We start from the raw sequence: 17,424 nt of genomic DNA, 5'->3' as shown, positions 1-17,424 counted from the left end.
GGTTTATTCATATATTGTGCACAATACAGAGAGCTTGTAGGACAATCAGTAATGAAGCAGGTCTGGATGAAAAGCTCTCACAGGCAGAGACAACACATGAGTTTTATACCAAAGATGAAGAATTAACAACAAAGGGTGAGACAGTCTGGTTCTGATGCAGCTGTAGAAAACAACTTCCAACCTTCTACATGTAACCCAAATAGTTCTTTTGGTGAGAGTTCACAAGCATTCATATAACATGACTAGCAGATGTGACCTTATTGTAATTTTTCCATCACAAGTGAAATCACAGGCGGCAACAAAACAGTCTGTGCCGCTCACCTTCCTGTCTATCACATGTGGAACATTAGAGTACTGAAAACAGACACAAATGAAAATAAATGAAACAGTAAATTCTTCTGTTTTATTCAGCAATATTTTTGTCTTACAGTGAAGGTGTAGAAATCAAACCAATGAACATTAAACATGACACTTATTGATGATATGTTCAAATAGCAACATCTGTAATGAAAATTAATACAAGATACGGATTAAGATTCACCATCTTAATCCGGTAGAACATTTATATGTTACATTTCTACAACGTTCATTTGCACTGTTTATTTTTCATAGCTGCATAACATTTAAAGTTTCTCAATTTGAGGTTGAGGAAAACATTGGAACCTTCGGTAGGAAAGGGTTTGAGCAGAGGAGTAGGATTACATCACAGGAAGTTCATCCAGCAAACAGGAAGCTGACTGCAGGATAACAGCATGAAGTTGATGAACATTTCCTGTTTATCTTCTGTTCTTGTATTTGCCGATTAGTTTTGGCCTTAAACCTCCGCAGAATCAGAACAAACTTGTAGTTCGCTATATAATACATTCTGTCAGAACTAAGCATTCAGAAAACACAGAATTGAAGATAACTGGAAGAAAAAAAAATGCTGTTTACAGTCAGAAGATCAGTAATTTTAGATTTAGATTTCCCTCTTTTATTCCATCATCAAATGGTAATATGCAATTGTGGTCTCTGCTGAAAGGTGTCGATAAATTAAAGTACTTAAAACAAAACTGATAAAAAGCAGAAGCTCTCTATTTCTTGGAGAGAAGTACGTCTTCAATTAACTTGATTGCTCGGGCATTTTGTGAACATTCCAGTAATCCTGGTTTAGTCTCATGGTAAAAAACATGGACATAAAACACATTTTTCAGCACTTCAGAGACGTCACATTCTGCAGTGGAATAGTCCGGGTGTCTGGTGTGATGCATCAGAACCACAATGAATGGTTTACCAGATGATGAGACTGGAAAAAAATAATATAAAGTAGTCGTCATGAAGAGTTGAGTTCATCAAAAGAAAATAAACTTCTCTCTCAGTTTAAATCTGGAAAAGTGAATTGGAAAAAAATAAATCCTGGCCTCCAGGATCCAACAATTCATTATCCTGATTGAAATATACCTTATACTCTTTTGACCTACAAGTTTAGTTCTGATATGAAATGAAATATATCTCTCAAAGCATATGGAAGTAATTCAAAAGGAGCATAAAATAGGACAAAAGGTTTTGGTTTTTCCTAAGATTTTATTAAAGACTAAGATAATGAAACTTATTTATATCCTTCTGAATAATAAATATATTTTTAGGCCTTACATTAATCAGACTCTTATCATTGTTGACCAGATTTTTGCCTGATTTCTGGAAGACACTCTTGTTTAGTGTGAGTATTTGCCTATTTTAAACAAAAGGGTTTGTTGAAATCTTTATAAATTAGCATAAAAAAATTCGGTAACACTTTATTTGATGGGTTGTGAATAAGACTGTCATGATACCGTCATAAACATGACATAACACCTGCCATGAACATGAGTAAGTCTTAATGAATATTTATGACTGTTATCATAAAGTGTCATTCGGTAAGTCATGACACTTTTAATACAAAGTTGACATTATTCAAAATGTCTGTTAAGACAACTTGACATTAACCAAGAAATCATGATCTGACATAAATTTGTTATAAAAGTATTACTGATCAAACTTCAAAAATTATGTAGCTTTATGTTATCAAAGCTAAACATAAATAAGACGGTGTCATGACAGTCTTATTCACAACCCGTCAAATAAAGTGTTACCAAAACTTCTTCTAAGCATTTAGATGTCAGTTGTTATTAGTGAACAAAGATGAAGCCCTGATTTATTTATACTAACCAGATTGTTGTGCAAGAAGTTCTAGTATTACATGTAGACAAAAGTAACGCAGTGATGGACAAACTGGGAAAAGAGATTTTTTTTTTTTTTACTCTGGGGAGGTAGAAGACACAGCAGGCCCATTTTAATTATCCTTTAAGTGCAACAAATAATGTGAGAAATCAAACTATTCAGCTGGAATCAGATGCTGGTAGTGGTAAGATGAATATAAAGTTGTAAATGATTTCATTACCTGCTTCCTTTTCCATGGCAGACTTTACTTCTGATTCATAATTGAGGCCAACTGGACAGAAGACAATGATGATGCTGCAGTTCCTCCTGGTTGTTTCTTCCAACTGTACTGATGACTTTAAGTTGTTCTTCAATTGTTTCATTATGGCAGTATCAGCACCAAACGTATCACTGGTAGAAATATAGTGAACCTTCACCACGGGGGCTGGAGGTTTGAAATGGCTGGAAAAAGACAGCCTTTCACTGTTTGCTGAAAAAGTTGAATAATAGTTGCCATTAATGTCTGTCAAACTTTCACAGATTACAAAATGTGTAAAAATGGAAGATGAACTTACTGGTTTGATTTGACTGCTCAAGTTTCGCTAGAGTAGGTAGTTTATCTTATAATTAAAAGTAACAGGAATAAATACAAACACAGTAAATAATATTATTAAATTCTTGGCAACACGTCAGCACAGTTTATGATAAAAAATCTCATTATAAATGTATAATTTAAATAATATTAATTTAAAAATGGTTAAAATTTTTGAATTTAAGAGCATATTCTACCAAGATTATATATTTTGTATCAATACAATTGTTTCCACATACCTGTCAGATTAGACCAACCATCTCTCAGACGACTCCGTGTAGAAGGGTCATCAGTGTTACTTCCTGGTATTCGAAAGAAAAGAAGAAAGTTTCTTTCGGAGCTGCAGCTGAAACTGAAACTAAACATTATGTGAGATCCAATTATAACAAGCATGTTGTCTCCAGTGCAACACAAACTTATCATGACTCAATAGGTACTGGAATAAATCTACACCACACAGAATAACGATCAGCATCTATAACTACTCCACTCACCAGGCCACAACTGTTACCAGGTAAATGTCACACAGGTTACCGTATGAGATCACTATGTTCATAATCATGTATGTAAGAAAATAACTTGATACTCATAATTGTGCACATTTTTTTCAGGGTTTTTGTGGATCTTGTATTATTGAGGCAGAAGACATGCATTACATGATCCAGAGCCAAAAACCCTGGGACAGCTGCATTGAGGATTGTAGCATCCTCATATGGTGAGTTTTCTTCAGCACCAAAGTATCTGGAATCCTCAGGTATGAACAGATACATACAGGGTTACTTTACAGTCTTCAATGTGTGCAGTATTTTCTTGGTGCCTTTTGATGTTTTTTACAAACTTCTCAAGACTTATTAAGCCGTGAGCCTAACTGTGTTGCACTCTGGCGCTTTGTGGATTGTATTAAAAATAATCCTATTCTATTATTTGTTGGAGTGACTGTAACAAACAGTTTCTCTGTGGAATCAATATCTTTTTTTACTTCACAGTTATTTTAGCTTAACATACCTGTTGACTTTTCTGAAGAACTCTCATCCCCGTCATCTTGCTCCATCCCTTCGTCACAATTCCCGTTTTGTGATTGTGTCCCACCTAAACACAGAGATTTTCACACAGTTTGTGAGTTAACTTTATTTGCAACAGTTACTAAAATAAAATTGTGTTGACTTACCCAAGTTGTCCATCATTGCAAATGATGTTTCTGCAGAGAGAGCAGGTAGTTCTAACTTAGCTCTTACATAAACAATGTTTTAGCTTTCATGTAGCTAAAATTTCGATTTAAAATTTGATCAAAGGAAAACAACGAACCAACAGTTCCTCAGATTTCCAATGGAAAGAGAAGATTTAACTGTGTGCATATTTTGAAGGGGGGCAAATAGTTTTAGAGTGACTTTGCCATTGATACAATACTTTTTAATTGTTAAGCAAATACTGAGAAGAAAGACATAAAAATCTCTATAATGAAGTGTTTTATATTGGCCAAAAATAATGAAAATCTATTTATTCTACTTTGACATCCACGATGGAGCCTCCGGCTCCCCCCGCTCCGGCAAGTTCACGGGGTCCGTATGTTCCCGACCCCCCTCCATTCTCGGGTGAACTGTCGAAGTGCCGGGGTTTTCTGTTACAATGTCGGATGGTGTTTAATCAGCAACCTATGGCCTTTGCCTCCGATTTATCCAAGATATATTATGTCATGGGACTGCTGCGGGATCAGGCTTTAGCCTGGGTGCTAGCATTTGACTCCACTACACCGTTAACATCCCTTACCTTTAAACAGTTCACTGACGAATTAAGCACGGTGTTTGATCACCCTGATCATGTTGGGGACGCCTCCAAGCGCTTGCTCAAACTGCGCCAAGGCTCCCGTAGTGCAGCCGAGTTCTCAGTGGAGTTTCGCACACTGGCTGCAGACACAAAATGGAACGACGAGGCGCTCAAAGGAGTGTATTATCAAGCCTTAACTGAGGCCTTAAAGGACGGTCTGTCCATCAGTGATGAGGCCAAGGACTTGAACTCACTAATTACAATGTCTATCCGTTTGGACAACAGGCTTCGTGAGCGACGCCGGGAGCGATCTGGCCAGTCCGCCTCAGCACTTCCTCGGCTGTTTCAGCCTGCGGTGGAACGCAGCAGCGCCACCCCTGTTTTTCCGCCGGCCCAGTCACCGGCTCCAGCGCCCCCTGACGACGAACCCATGCAAATAGGTAGAACGCACCTGACTGCCACAGAGAGGCAGAGGCGTCTTCAAACAGGAGACTGCCTCTACTGTGGTAAACCTGGGCACAGAATCTCCAGCTGCCCTGTACGGCCAAAAGACAAGGCTCATTAGAGGTGGGGACTCTAGTGAGCAGCAAGGGCAATCCCCAACTCTCTACCAGCCGCCTGCTAATTGACATTAAGCTTTGCCACCAGTCAACCTCCCACTCATTAACGGCCCTAATTGATTCTGGAGCTGAGGATAACTTTATTGACGAAGACTTGTCTAAAGGACTCAACATCCCCACTGAACCCCTCAGCTCACCATTATCGGCTAAGGGTCTTAATGGTTCTCTCTTGTTTTCTGTCACATGTCAGACATCCCCTCTGTTGATAACATCAGGGAACCACAGGGAGGTTCTCAAATTTAAAGTAATCCCGTCCTCCAGTTTTCCTGTGGTGCTGGGGCATCCATGGCTGAGACTTCATAATCCCCATATTGATTGGGTCACAGGGAGGATAGTTAGTTGTAGTTTGTCCTGTTCTGATAACTGTCTTCGTGCTGCTCAGCCTGATTGTGGGAGTTGTTGTGACAGTCCGGATCCCCCCGACCTGTCATTGGTTCCTCCTGAGTATCACAACCTAGCTGCCGTTTTCAGTAAGTCCCGAGCCCTCTCGCTCCCCCCTCACCGACCATACGACTGCGCGATAGAGCTCCTGCCAGATGCTCCGCTGCCCAACAGTCGCTTGTTCAGTCTGTCCAGGCAGGAACAGGAGGCCATGGAGACCTATATCAACGATTCCATGGCCGCCTATATCATCCGCCGCTCGTCATCCCCACTAAGTGCCAGTTTCTTTTTTGTAGGAAAGAAAGATGGGACATTACGTCCATGTATCGACTATCGGGGGTTAAATAGGATCACTGTTAGGAATAAATACCCATTACCTCTTATGTCCACAGCTTTTGAACTGCTGCAGGGGGCAAGCATCTTCTCCAAATTGGATTTATGTAATACCTATCATCTAGTCAGGATACGTGAGGGAGATGAATGGAAGACAGCTTTTAAAACATCCATAGGGCATTTTGAATACTTGGTGATGCCTTTTGGCCTAACTAATGCCCCTGCTGTCTTCCAAGCCTTTGTGAATGACGTTCTGAGGGATTTCTTGAATCATTTTGTGTTCGTTTATTTGGATGACATACTTATCTTCTCACAGACCAAGGAGGAGCATGTCAGTCATGTTCGTCAGGTCCTCCAGAGGCTGCTGGAGAACAAACTGTTTGTTAAAGCTGAAAAATGCAGTTTTCATCTTTCCACCATTAACTTCCTGGGGTTTGTCATTGAGGTGGGACAGATCAGAGCTGATCCTGCCAAAACTAAAGCAGTGGTGGAGTGGCCAGAACCCACTACTCGTAAGCAACTCCAGCGCTTCCTGGGTTTTGCGAACTTCTATCGCAAATTCATAAAGGACTACAGCGTTGTGGCTGAGCCTTTGACTCGCCTCACTTCAATTAAGCAACCCTTTGCATGGCCACCGGAAGCAGCAGTGGCCTTTAAGGAAATTAAGCAACTGTTTTCCTCCCCACCAGTCCTCATTCACCCGGACCCTGAAAAACAGTTTGTTGTAGAAGTGGATGCATCGGCCACTGGTGTAGGGGCAGTTCTGTCCCAGCATTCTGGTTCTGCTCTCAGGCTACGTCCTTGTGCTTTTTTTTCCAAGAGACTCAGCCCTCCTGAACTCAACTACAGTGTGGGGGACAGAGAACTACTAGCTGTGAAACTGGCTCTGGAGGAGTGGCGCCACTGGCTGGAGGGGTCCACACAACCGTTTATAGTCTGGACCGATCACAAAAATCTATCGTACATTCAGTCCGCTAAAAGGTTAACTCCACGCCATGCCAGATGGTCTTTGTTTTTCTCAAGATTCAACTTTGTCTTAACTTACAGACCTGGCTCCAAGAACTGCAAACCCGATGCACTTTCTCGTCAATTTGAACCTGAGGCCCTGGAAGGAGCACCTGAAAGTGTCCTACCGGCTTCATGTGTGGTGGCAACTCTCTCCTGGGAAATCGAACAGTTGGTGAGGCAAGCTCAGCAGATACAACCCGTCCCAGTGGACTGTCCACCCAACCGTTTGTTTGTCCCAGAAAGTGTTCGTCCTAAGGTTCTCCAGTGGATCCATGTGTCTAAGTTCGCCTGCCATCCTGGGGTCCATCAAACACTCACCTTATTGCAGAGTCATTTCTGGTGGTCATCAATGGCTCAAGACACCCGTCAGTATGTTTCCGCCTGCACCATTTGTAGTCAGGGTAAGTCCAGCAACAACCAACCCGCTGGTTACTTACGCCCTCTACCGATCCCAGGCCGACCCTGGTCACACATTTCTATGGATTTTGTTACGGGGCTTCCCCCGTCTGAAGGGAACTCTGTTATTTTAACCATTGTTGACCGGTTTTCCAAGTCTGCCCATTTTGTAGCACTACCCAAGTTGCCCTCTGCCATGGAAACGGCCAATCTCCTGGTGTGCCATGTGGTTCGACTTCATGGCATACCTGTGGACATTGTTACTGACCGGGGGCCTCAATTCACATCCAGGGTCTGGCATGCCTTTTGTCGAGCCTTAGGAGCCACGGCGAGTCTTTCATCGGGGTTCCACCCACAAACAAACGGCCAGACAGAGAGGGTTAACCAGGAATTGGAGGCAGCCCTGCGCTGTATTGTCGGTAGTGATCCTGCCTCTTGGTCTCGGTTTCTACCTTGGGTGAAGTACTCCCACAACTCCCTGACCAGTACAGCCACAGGTATGTCCCCATTTGAGGTGTCCTTGGGTTATCAGCCATCTCTGTTTCCCTCTCAGGAAACGGAACTCTCAGTACCATCTGTGCAGCATCACCTTCGCCGGTGTCATCGTTTGTGGCGACGGACCCGTGCGGCCCTCTCCCGGACAGCCAAACGCAATCGCCTCCTGGCCAATCGTCGCAGGACTCCCGCCCCCAGTTACCAACCGGGTCAGGAGGTTTGGTTGTCCACAAAGGACATACCTCTAAAGACAGACTGTAAGAAACTCTCACCTCGTTTTATTGGCCCGTTCGCCATTACTAGGATTATCAATCCGGTGACGGTTCGCCTTGCCCTGCCTCGAACTATGAAGATCCACCCCTCGTTCCACGTGTCTCGAATTAAACCTGTCGTCTCTAGTCCCCTTTGTCCCCCCGTCCCCTCCTCCGAGGATTGTTGACGGCGGCCCTGCTTACACTGTTCGCCGTCTGGATGTGCGCTGTCGGGGGCGTGGTCTGCAGTTCCTGGTGGACTGGGAGGGGTATGGTCCTGAGGAGCAGAGCTGGGTGGCGCGTTCTGCTATCCTGGACCCCCAGCTCGTCCGGGACTTCTACCATCGTCGGGGAGGCCGTCGGTTGTCCTGAGGGGCGCCTTGAGGGGGGGGACCTGTCACAGCTGCTGTTGTGCAGTGACCACTCGCACCTGATCATCATCCTCCTGATCTCCAGCTGCTGCCATATAAGGATGGAACTCTCCCTGCACGGCGTCAGATTGTTGTGAAACCCTCAGCGGTAACACCTTCAGACCTGCTACTGAGACTTGAGCTCACTGCCCAGAATCTAACCTGTCTGTCTGTCTCTCCCTCAGCGATTCCTCTCCTGTCCCTGATCCCTGACCCTCTCTGTTTGATAAGGACCTCCTGGCTTCGACCCCCCCGGCCTGTCTGACCGGATACCCGTTTCGACCAGGACTCTGGACCCGAGGGCTCGGATCCCCTGTTTGCCCGGCCTGAAGATCAGGGGCCGCCTGATCCTGATTTGATTCCCTGGTTCTGACCCTGGCCTGTCTGACTAAGAGTTTGTCGACCTCCCAATAAATACCTGGTTGTAATTTTCTGTTCAGTCCCTGTGTCCATCAGTGCCTGAGCCTGACAATTTTGTATCAATACAATTGTTTCCACAAACCTGTCAGATTAGACCAACCATCTCTCAGACGACTCCGTGTAAAAGGGTCATCAGTGTTACTTCCTGGTATTCGAAAGAAAAGAAGAAAGTTTCTTTCGGAGCTGCAGCTGAAACTGAAACTAAACATTATGTGAGATCCAATTATAACAAGCATGTTGTCTCCAGTGCAACACAAACTTATCATGACTCAATAAGTACTGGAATAAATCTACACCACACAGAATAACGATCAGCATCTATAACTACTCCACTCACCAGGCCACAACTGTTACCAGGTAAATGTCACACAGGTTACCGTGTGAGATCACTATGTTCATAATCATCCATCCATCCATCCATCCATCTTCTTCCGCTTATCCGAGGTCGGGTCGCGGGGGTAGCAGCTTCAGAAGGGAGGCCCAGACTTCCCTCTCCCCAGCCACTTCTTCTAGCTCTTCCGGGGGAATCCCGAGGCGTTCCCAGGCCAGCCGAGAGACATAGTCCCTCCAGCGTGTCCTGGGTCTTCCCCGGGGCCTCCTCCCGGTGGGACGTGCCCGGAACACCTCACCAGGGAGGCGTCCAGGAGGCATCCTGACCAGATGCCCGAGCCACCTCAACTGGCTCCTCTCGATGTGAAGGAGCAGCGGCTCTACTCTGAGTCCCTCCCGGATGACTGAACTTCTCACCCTATCTCTAAGGGAGAGTCCAGCCACCCTACGGAGAAAACCCATTTCGGCCGCTTGTATCCGCGATCTCGTTCTTTCAGTCATGACCCAAAGCTCATGACCATAGATGAGGGTGGGAACGTAGATCGACCGGTAAATCGAGAGCTTCGCTTTTTGGCTCAGCTCTCTCTTCACCACGACGGACCGGTACAGCGCCCGCTTGACAGCAGACGCTGCGCCAATCCGCCTGTCGATCTCCCGCTCCCTTCTTCCCTCATTCGTGAACAAGATCCCGAGATACTTGAACTCCTCCACCTGGGGCAGGACACCCCCCTTGACCCGGAGAAGGCACTCTACCCTTTTCCGGCTCAAGACCATGGCCTCGGATTTGGAGGCACTGATCCCCATCCCGGCCGCTTCACACTCGGCTGCGAACCGCTCCAGCGAGAGCTGCAGATCACGACCTGATGAGGCCAGTAGGACCACATCGTCTGCAAAAAGCAGAGACGAGATCCTAAGGCCACCAAATCGGATCCCCTCAACACCTTGGCTGCGCCTAGAAATTCTGTCCATGAAAGTAATGAACAGAATCGGTGACAAAGGGCAGCCCTGGCGGAGTCCAACTCTCACCGGAAACGAGCCAGACTTACTGCCGGCAATGCGGACCAGACTCTGACACCGGTCATACAGGGACCTGACAGCCCGTATCAAAGGGCCCGGTACCCCATACTCCCGGAGAACCCCCCACAGGGCTCCCCGAGGGACACGGTCGAACGCCTTCTCCAAGTCCACAAAACACATGTAGACTGGTTGGGCGAACTCCCATGCACCCTCCAGGACCCTGCCGAGGGTGTAGAGCTGGTCCAGTGTTCCACGACCAGGACGAAAACCACACTGCTCTTCCTGGATCCGAGGTTCGACTATCCGACGGACCCTCCTCTCCAGGACCCCTGAATAGACCTTGCCAGGGAGGTTTAAGAGTGTGACCCCTCTATAATTGGAGCACACCCTCCGGTCCCCCTTTTTGAACTGTACTGGCCAGTCCAGGGGAACTGCCCCCGATGTTCATAATCATGTATGTAAGAAAATAACTTGATACTCATAATTGTGCACATTTTTTTCAGGGTATTTGTGGATCTTGTGTTATTGAGGCAGAAGACATGCATTACATGATCCAGAGCCAAAAACCCTGGGACAGCTGCATTGAGGATTGTAGCATCCTCATATGGTGAGTTTTCTTCAGCACCAAAGTATCTGGAATCCTCAGGTATGAACAGATACATACAGGGTTACTTTACAGTCTTCATTGTGTGCAGTATTTTCTTGGTGCCTTTTGATGTTTTTTACAAACTTCTCAAGACTTATTAAGCCGTGAGCCTAACTGTGTTGCACTCTGTCGCTTTGTGGATTGTATTAAAAATAATCCTATTCTATTATTTGTTGGAGTGACTGTAACAAACAGTTTCTCTGTGGAATCAATATCTTTTTTTACTTCACAGTTATTTTAGCTTAACATACCTGTTGACTTTTCTGAAGAACTCTCATCCCCGTCATCTTGCTCCATCCCTTCGTCACAATTCCCGTTTTGTGATTGTGTCACAGAGATTTTCACACAGTTTGTGAGTTAACTTTATTTGCGACAGTTACTAAAATAAAATTGTGTTGACTTACCCAAGTTGTCCATCATTGCAGATGATGTTTCTGCAGAGAGAGCAGGTAGTTCTAATTTAGTTCTTACATAAACAATGTTTTAGCTTTCATGTAGCTAAAATTTCGATTTAAAATTTTATCAAAGGAAAACAACGAACCAACAGTTCCTCAGATTTCCAATGGAAAGAGAAGATTTAACTGTGTGCATATTTTGAAGGGGGGCAAATAGTTTTAGAGTGACTTTGCCATTGATACAATACTTTTTAATTGTTAAGCAAATACTGAGAAGAAAGACATAAAAATCTCTATAATGAAGTGTTTTATATTGGCCAAAAATAATAAAAATCTATTTATTCTACTTTGACATCCACGATGGAATGGACATTTTGTGGACATTTTGTGACAAAATATGTACTTGTAGTGAATAAAAAAAGATATGGCATCTTGTTAAGTGTACCAACTAGAAATTGTGCACCAATAAAACTTTGATCAAAGGCAGAAATGTAAATCCTTTTTTAACTTTGTGGGTCAGAGTCTCATCCAAGGACACTCTGCCATGTTGTGGAGGACTGTGATGGAGTATAATGAGTCGTAGTAAGTTCAGTTTAGGTTTATGTGCTAGTAGTTCTCACTTGTGTTATTACTGATTAAAAAATGATTGTCAGAAACATCTCCTGACTGTTATCTTGTTCTGATAAGGAGAAGACTTATCAGAACGAGCACTGAAAATGTTGCTTGAGTTTTCTCCTTACCAGATCTCTGGCTCTCTCCATCCAAATAACAACAGCTCTGAACCAGGGAAATTGAAGAGTAAAATCAATCTAGAGGAAACACACTGGTCTGATCAAAGGCTCACCAGTGTGACTGTTTCCAGGTTGGTAGATCTGGAGGGCAGTCTCCAGTTTGGGCCCTTCTGGCTGACTTGCTGCTTTGTGATCCTTTTCTCCTGCAGAGCCGTTGTCCTCCATGTTGTTGTCCTCAGCCCCCACTGCAGCCATCTCTGCCTGTGGAATTTATTTAAACTTCTGATCGAACATTGCGTGTTCGTCTTAAATCAAAAATCATCCCTGTTGTTCCTTTTACATCAAAATCACACCCAATAGTTTAAATATGCTTAACACTGTATCATATTGCATGGCAACTACTATTGTAATGCAAGATTGATAAGAAAAGGCAAAGCAGGTTTATTTCTACAACTTATTTGCACACAAGGTGATTTAAAGTGCTTCACATAAAAAAACAGATGAAGCACATCAGGAAAATATCACATTCATATGAGAAACAATTATATCGCAGAACCTTTTACATATAAAATCAAGCACCAGAAACATACAACGGATTTAGCTCTGATTTAAGATAAATGTTCAAAAGATTCAAATTTGTCCTACATTGTGTTTTAATGACATTAAATTGCATTATTGCAACACCATCAACATTCTCTCTCCTAAAGCTGCTGCACCTCACTGTTTTCTCTACATATCAGTTTAACCTTCTCAATGAAGTCGTCTCCAAAGTCGACCATTTTCCTCAGAGCGCTCAGGATCAGAGTATCAATGTCATCGTTCATGTCGATTTCTTCACTGTAGTTCTTCACAGGAAAGATGCAGTTCACTGGGATTCCCACTGCTGAGCTGAAGTCTTTCATCTGAACAGTAAAAACCAGTCAGTCACAGTCTGAAACATTTTTTGTTTTATTGTTGAACCAGGGATGTGCTGTGAGGTCATGAGCCTCATAGCACATTTAAATCTGAGTCAAATTTTCGAATCCAAAACCCTGCATCTCAATTTTGACCTGAACTGCACACATTATTTTAAAATCCTAAATGCAGTATTATAGTCATATTATCTCAATAAGATGAGATAATGACTATAAAGTTGTAATACTATGACTTTATTCATTATTTTGCCTTATTTTCATACGACATTATTCTCATAACATTATTACTATTCTCTTAATAACATGACTTTATTCTTGTACGGCTTTATTCTCATCATTTAATTTACTTAATTTTTTTCTTAGTGTGGCCTTAATACTCAGCATGCTTAGCAAATGTGTAATTTAAAAAAGCGGATTAGCGATAAAAAGAGACAACAATGCGCATGTGTCGACTGTTTGCTTCATTCAGTGTGACACAGCGCCACCAGCGGTGAGATACAGTATTGCACTGCCTCACCTCGGACTTCTTCAATATACAGTACAGACCAAAAGTTTGGACACACCTTTTAATTCAATGAGTTTCTTTTATTTTCATGACTATTGACATTGTAGCTTCACACTGAAGGCATCAAAACTATGAATAACACATGTGGAAATATGCACTAAACAAAAAAGTGTAAAACAACTGAAAATACCCCTTATATTCTAGTTTCTTCAAAGTAGCAACCTTTAGCTGTGATTACTGTTTTGCACACACTCTGCATTTTCTTGATGAGCTTCAAGAGGTAGTCACCTGAAATGGTTTTCACTTCATAGGTGTGCCCTGTCAGGTTAATAAGTGGATTTCTTGCCTTATAAATAGTCATGAAAATAAAGAAAACCCATTGAATTAGAAAGGTGTGTCCAAACTTTTGGTCTGTACTGTAGGTGATGCATGAATTCACAGATTTTCGTCCATAAATGTTGAAAGAACAGAAAACAAATTCATCAGTCAAGTGGACTTCCCAATTACTTCCCAATTTGACCATTTTTCTAGTCAAAATGAGACATTGCTTCACCTGTGTGCAGGTCGCAGCGCTGAATAAAATGACTGAAACTCACCTTTTTTCTCAGGTACTTGCTCTTGTAGACCGTCCTCAAGTCTTTGTCAATTTCACAGTAGGCTTCATCTATACATGTCATCATGGCCATTTGAGGAATTCCTGCAGAAATAAAATACACCCAAGTAAATAATATTTGTATTTTTATCAGTAATTGTCAGTGAATGCAGATAAAGTTTCCATCAGATTGGAACCAGAGACCCCGAACTGGACCTTGTTATGGATTTTCTCTGTTAACATGAAGTCTGAATAAGATCATTATCCATAAACTCACCCAGGTCACTGGCTGTTTCCCTGACGCTCTTCATCTTCTCCAGAACTGATGAATTCATCTGTGGAGTGTTGGCAGACATCACACAGACCAGGACATGAACTCTGTCATCAGCAGAGGGGGTCGGGTTGTAGCCTGGGTCATCCTGAGATATTGGAGCAACTTGGTTGAACTGGAAGAGAGTAAAGATACATCATGAAAAGTATTTCAAATAGACACACCTCTGGTCTTTAAATCAGGGCTACATTCATTCATTCATTCAGTCATTCATTCATTCATTCATTCATTCATTCATGCAGAGTTTTTATAACTTGTTCATGAAGTTGCTGCACCTCATAACCTTCCTTCAGATGACCTTCCAAAGCCAGTTTGATGTCGTCAGCATGAACTCCCCTGTTGGTTCCATCTTCCAGTCCCATGAAGTCGTTGAAGACCAGAGGGTAAAATGTCTTTGCTCTTCCTCGTCCTTTATTGAATTTATGAGTTTCATACTAAAGCACAAAAAAAATTATTTTGATCCAGAGAAAACTCTTGTTGCTGAATCAGTTATTTTCTGACTGGTCCATTAAAGTTTATATTCTGAAATATACACAGAAGCGTCTTAATTTTCAAACCTTTTTGGTGAAGCTTTTATCAGACGTGGTCGCGCTGGCCAAAGCAGGAATTGTCATCCGACCTCTGAGGACGCTACTGACAGAGTTGATGAAACTGGACTTCCCAGCTCCGACGGGTCCGTAAAGGAGGACCCGGAGGTACCTGATGTCATCTTGTTCTGGTTTGTATTCCTGCACATATTTAAGGTTCTTCTGTTTTTCTCTGAGAAAGTAAAGTAAATCGGTTAGTTCCATCCCAAGATGAACAAAATGCTCAAAATAATCCAACAGGATGCCAACCCAGTTAGATTCAGAGACCAGCAGAAGAACTCAATAAAAGAAACCATCTCAATTTAAAGACTTTTATTTACAAAAATCTTAAAAAATAATTAACCAGGAAATAAAACCTGTATTTGCCAGCCTGAGGTATTTAAAAACCACTTATTAAATCATTTCAGACCAATCTTTTGGACTAATCCCACTTCACTCTCCATTTAGTCTTTGTCATGAATCGTGAAAGTTTGTATTAATTGTACAAATCAAAGGTCATTTTTTGTAATTCTATTCAAGTAGAAGAATTGCATAAAGCTCTTTTAATTGGACTGTCAGAGAGATTTAATGTTTATTGTATGTCACTACTGGCAGCCTTATCACATGGCTTCCTGGTTATTTTATTAACCATTTTAAAGTGACAATATCATGTAATATCAAAGTTTTTCAGCTTCACACCAGGTTATAATGTAACTTAATCATCAAAAACATACCTGGAGTGTTGCCTTGATTTTTTTCATGTATGTTTGAGAAATCCTTTAGTTTCCCATGGCAACCATTCAGCTGTGCAAAACACCTGGGTGGGTTGAGTGCCAGGTGGAAGAAACTCCACCTCAGAGCAGCCCTCCCCAGCAGCACTCCTGCCCAGTTCCTCTAAACTAGCCAGCAACAATTAGCAAACAAGTGTGCGTCTACTGAGCTCATCATGGGAGTTACTTCTCAGTGCAGTGCTGGTAGAAACGTTGCTGAAGGGTTAATAGAGGAGCGATATTGTGATGACTTACTGAAAGAGCAGGAGTTTTTAAAGAGACAGACGTCCAATTTCAAGGTGTCAAATCAGGAGGTAAAATTTCTCTTAAGTCATATTTGTTATAACATTTTTATAACTGAAGGTAATATGCTTACTTGATTATGCTATAAAACGTCATGTGAATGGAAAACACATAGCACTGCACCTTTAAATTTATTCATTGCATATTAGATTTGTTCCAACCCACTCATGAGCATTTTAATCATGAATGTATCTCACTTCATAATCCTTTTGCTCTTCATTATCCCTGTACTCCTGCTCTTACCTAAGAGCAAAGCCGAGCTTTGACTCCACCACATTCTTAGCTTCTGATATCAGTGATCAGCTCATCTGTTTTATAGTCCTCCATCTTGTAGCAAAGCTTTTTCAGCTAAAAAAAAAAAAACGACATTTATTTAAACTGTGTTCCTCCTATATGTTGATGATTTTCCCTACAGTATTTTTTTGTTTTGTTTCATTTATTTCATTTTCTGCTCAACACTTTATTGTACAGTCCATGCAGTTTCCTTCCTGTTCCAGTGACTCTCAAACCCTTTGGGTCAAGCAGCTGTGATCAGAACAAGCAGAACGTTCCACAAAAAGCCCATGTGAAGCTGTGCTTTTTCTTTTTCCACTGAGCTCTGGAGCTGCATTTTTACATTTCAGCAGAGTGACAAACAACCTAGCAGCAGTAAACAGGCTGTTATTGATCAGATGTGACAGTTTTACTGTAAACTCACCCCCAGTCTAGTTCCCTCCACGGTTCATCCAGAGCTGAACAGAAACATGAATTATTATTCTGCAAAGATACCGGAAACATTTCAGAAACGTAATGTGATCACTCACTTGGAGACTCTGCCTTTTGAGCTTCAGAAAGCAACAACAAAAATAAAACATGAATTAAACTGTTCCTGAAAGACTTTTTTCAAATCAATTTCCCATGTTATCCAAACTACATTATTTTACAATCACTCTCTTGGATACTGATCTTAATTGGAAAAAAAAAACAGAAGAGAAATTATAATAAACTGTAGTTGAAGGATATTCTTTGATCAAATCAGTCTTTCAAAATGCATTACAACTGACATAAATAACATTTTAACATCTTGACTTTTACTTTAAATCAGTTTCAGCATCAGGAGCAGAAGGCAGTGAATGTGGAGCATTAGATAGCATTGGATTTGACACTTTAACTTACCTGTATGTTCTGGGGACTCAAACCCTAAAAGAGAAAAGAAATTAAAGTAAAAACTTATGATGGTCAATGCAGAGTAAATAGGTGGTTAATAAAGAATCCTGCAGATTGGTTTTGTACGATTTGCTGAATCTGAATCAATTCATACAAATATCTAGAAAAGTCATCTGAAGTAAAAATACTGACCAAATAGGCGCTTAAAAAAATCACTTTGTTGAGCCATTCTGCTGTCGCTGCTGCTCTGCTGCAAAATGAACCAACAGCAACCTTCTCCTCCCTTAAATTACATCTGCTGCTCTGATGAACCACATGACTTCTGATAAA

The 17,424-nt window shown here is 42.1% G+C and overlaps 1 protein-coding gene across 3 annotated transcripts; it reads right to left on the bottom strand.

Moving 5' to 3' along the window:
- Positions 1 to 202: 202 nt before the first annotated feature.
- LOC102218260 (interferon-induced protein 44-like) lies at positions 203 to 17,341 on the bottom strand. 3 transcript variants are annotated; one of them, XM_023336922.1, is made up of 18 exons: positions 17,287 to 17,339; positions 17,104 to 17,127; positions 16,752 to 16,772; positions 16,646 to 16,679; positions 14,867 to 15,068; positions 14,585 to 14,743; positions 14,256 to 14,424; positions 13,983 to 14,083; positions 12,714 to 12,869; positions 12,081 to 12,228; positions 11,246 to 11,275; positions 11,093 to 11,140; positions 3,939 to 3,968; positions 3,776 to 3,859; positions 3,010 to 3,072; positions 2,754 to 2,798; positions 2,420 to 2,668; positions 203 to 1,285 (listed from the first exon to the last, which is right to left on the bottom strand). In XM_023336922.1, exons 1-18 carry the CDS (start codon positions 17,321 to 17,323, stop codon positions 1,074 to 1,076), a joined length of 1,812 nt encoding a protein of 603 aa, XP_023192690.1. In that variant the 5' UTR covers positions 17,324 to 17,339; the 3' UTR covers positions 203 to 1,073. The 3 variants fall into 3 exon arrangements, 2 of the variants coding, with proteins under 2 accessions (XP_023192690.1, XP_023192691.1); XM_023336923.1 differs by lacking the exons at positions 203 to 1,285; positions 2,754 to 2,798 and having other exon boundaries at positions 2,521 to 2,640; positions 17,287 to 17,340; XR_002753054.1 differs by lacking the exons at positions 203 to 1,285; positions 2,420 to 2,668; positions 2,754 to 2,798; positions 3,010 to 3,072 and adding an exon at positions 8,223 to 8,993 and having other exon boundaries at positions 3,805 to 3,859; positions 17,287 to 17,341.
- Between the last annotated feature and the right edge of the window lie 83 nt (positions 17,342 to 17,424).

The sequence above is a fragment of the Xiphophorus maculatus genome, chromosome 7 (assembly GCF_002775205.1).
Source record: "Xiphophorus maculatus strain JP 163 A chromosome 7, X_maculatus-5.0-male, whole genome shotgun sequence".
NCBI classification, from domain to species: domain Eukaryota; kingdom Metazoa; phylum Chordata; class Actinopteri; order Cyprinodontiformes; family Poeciliidae; genus Xiphophorus; species Xiphophorus maculatus.
The sequence above is the reverse complement of the archived record's forward strand: the minus strand, read 5'-3'. Positions and strand labels throughout refer to the sequence as shown.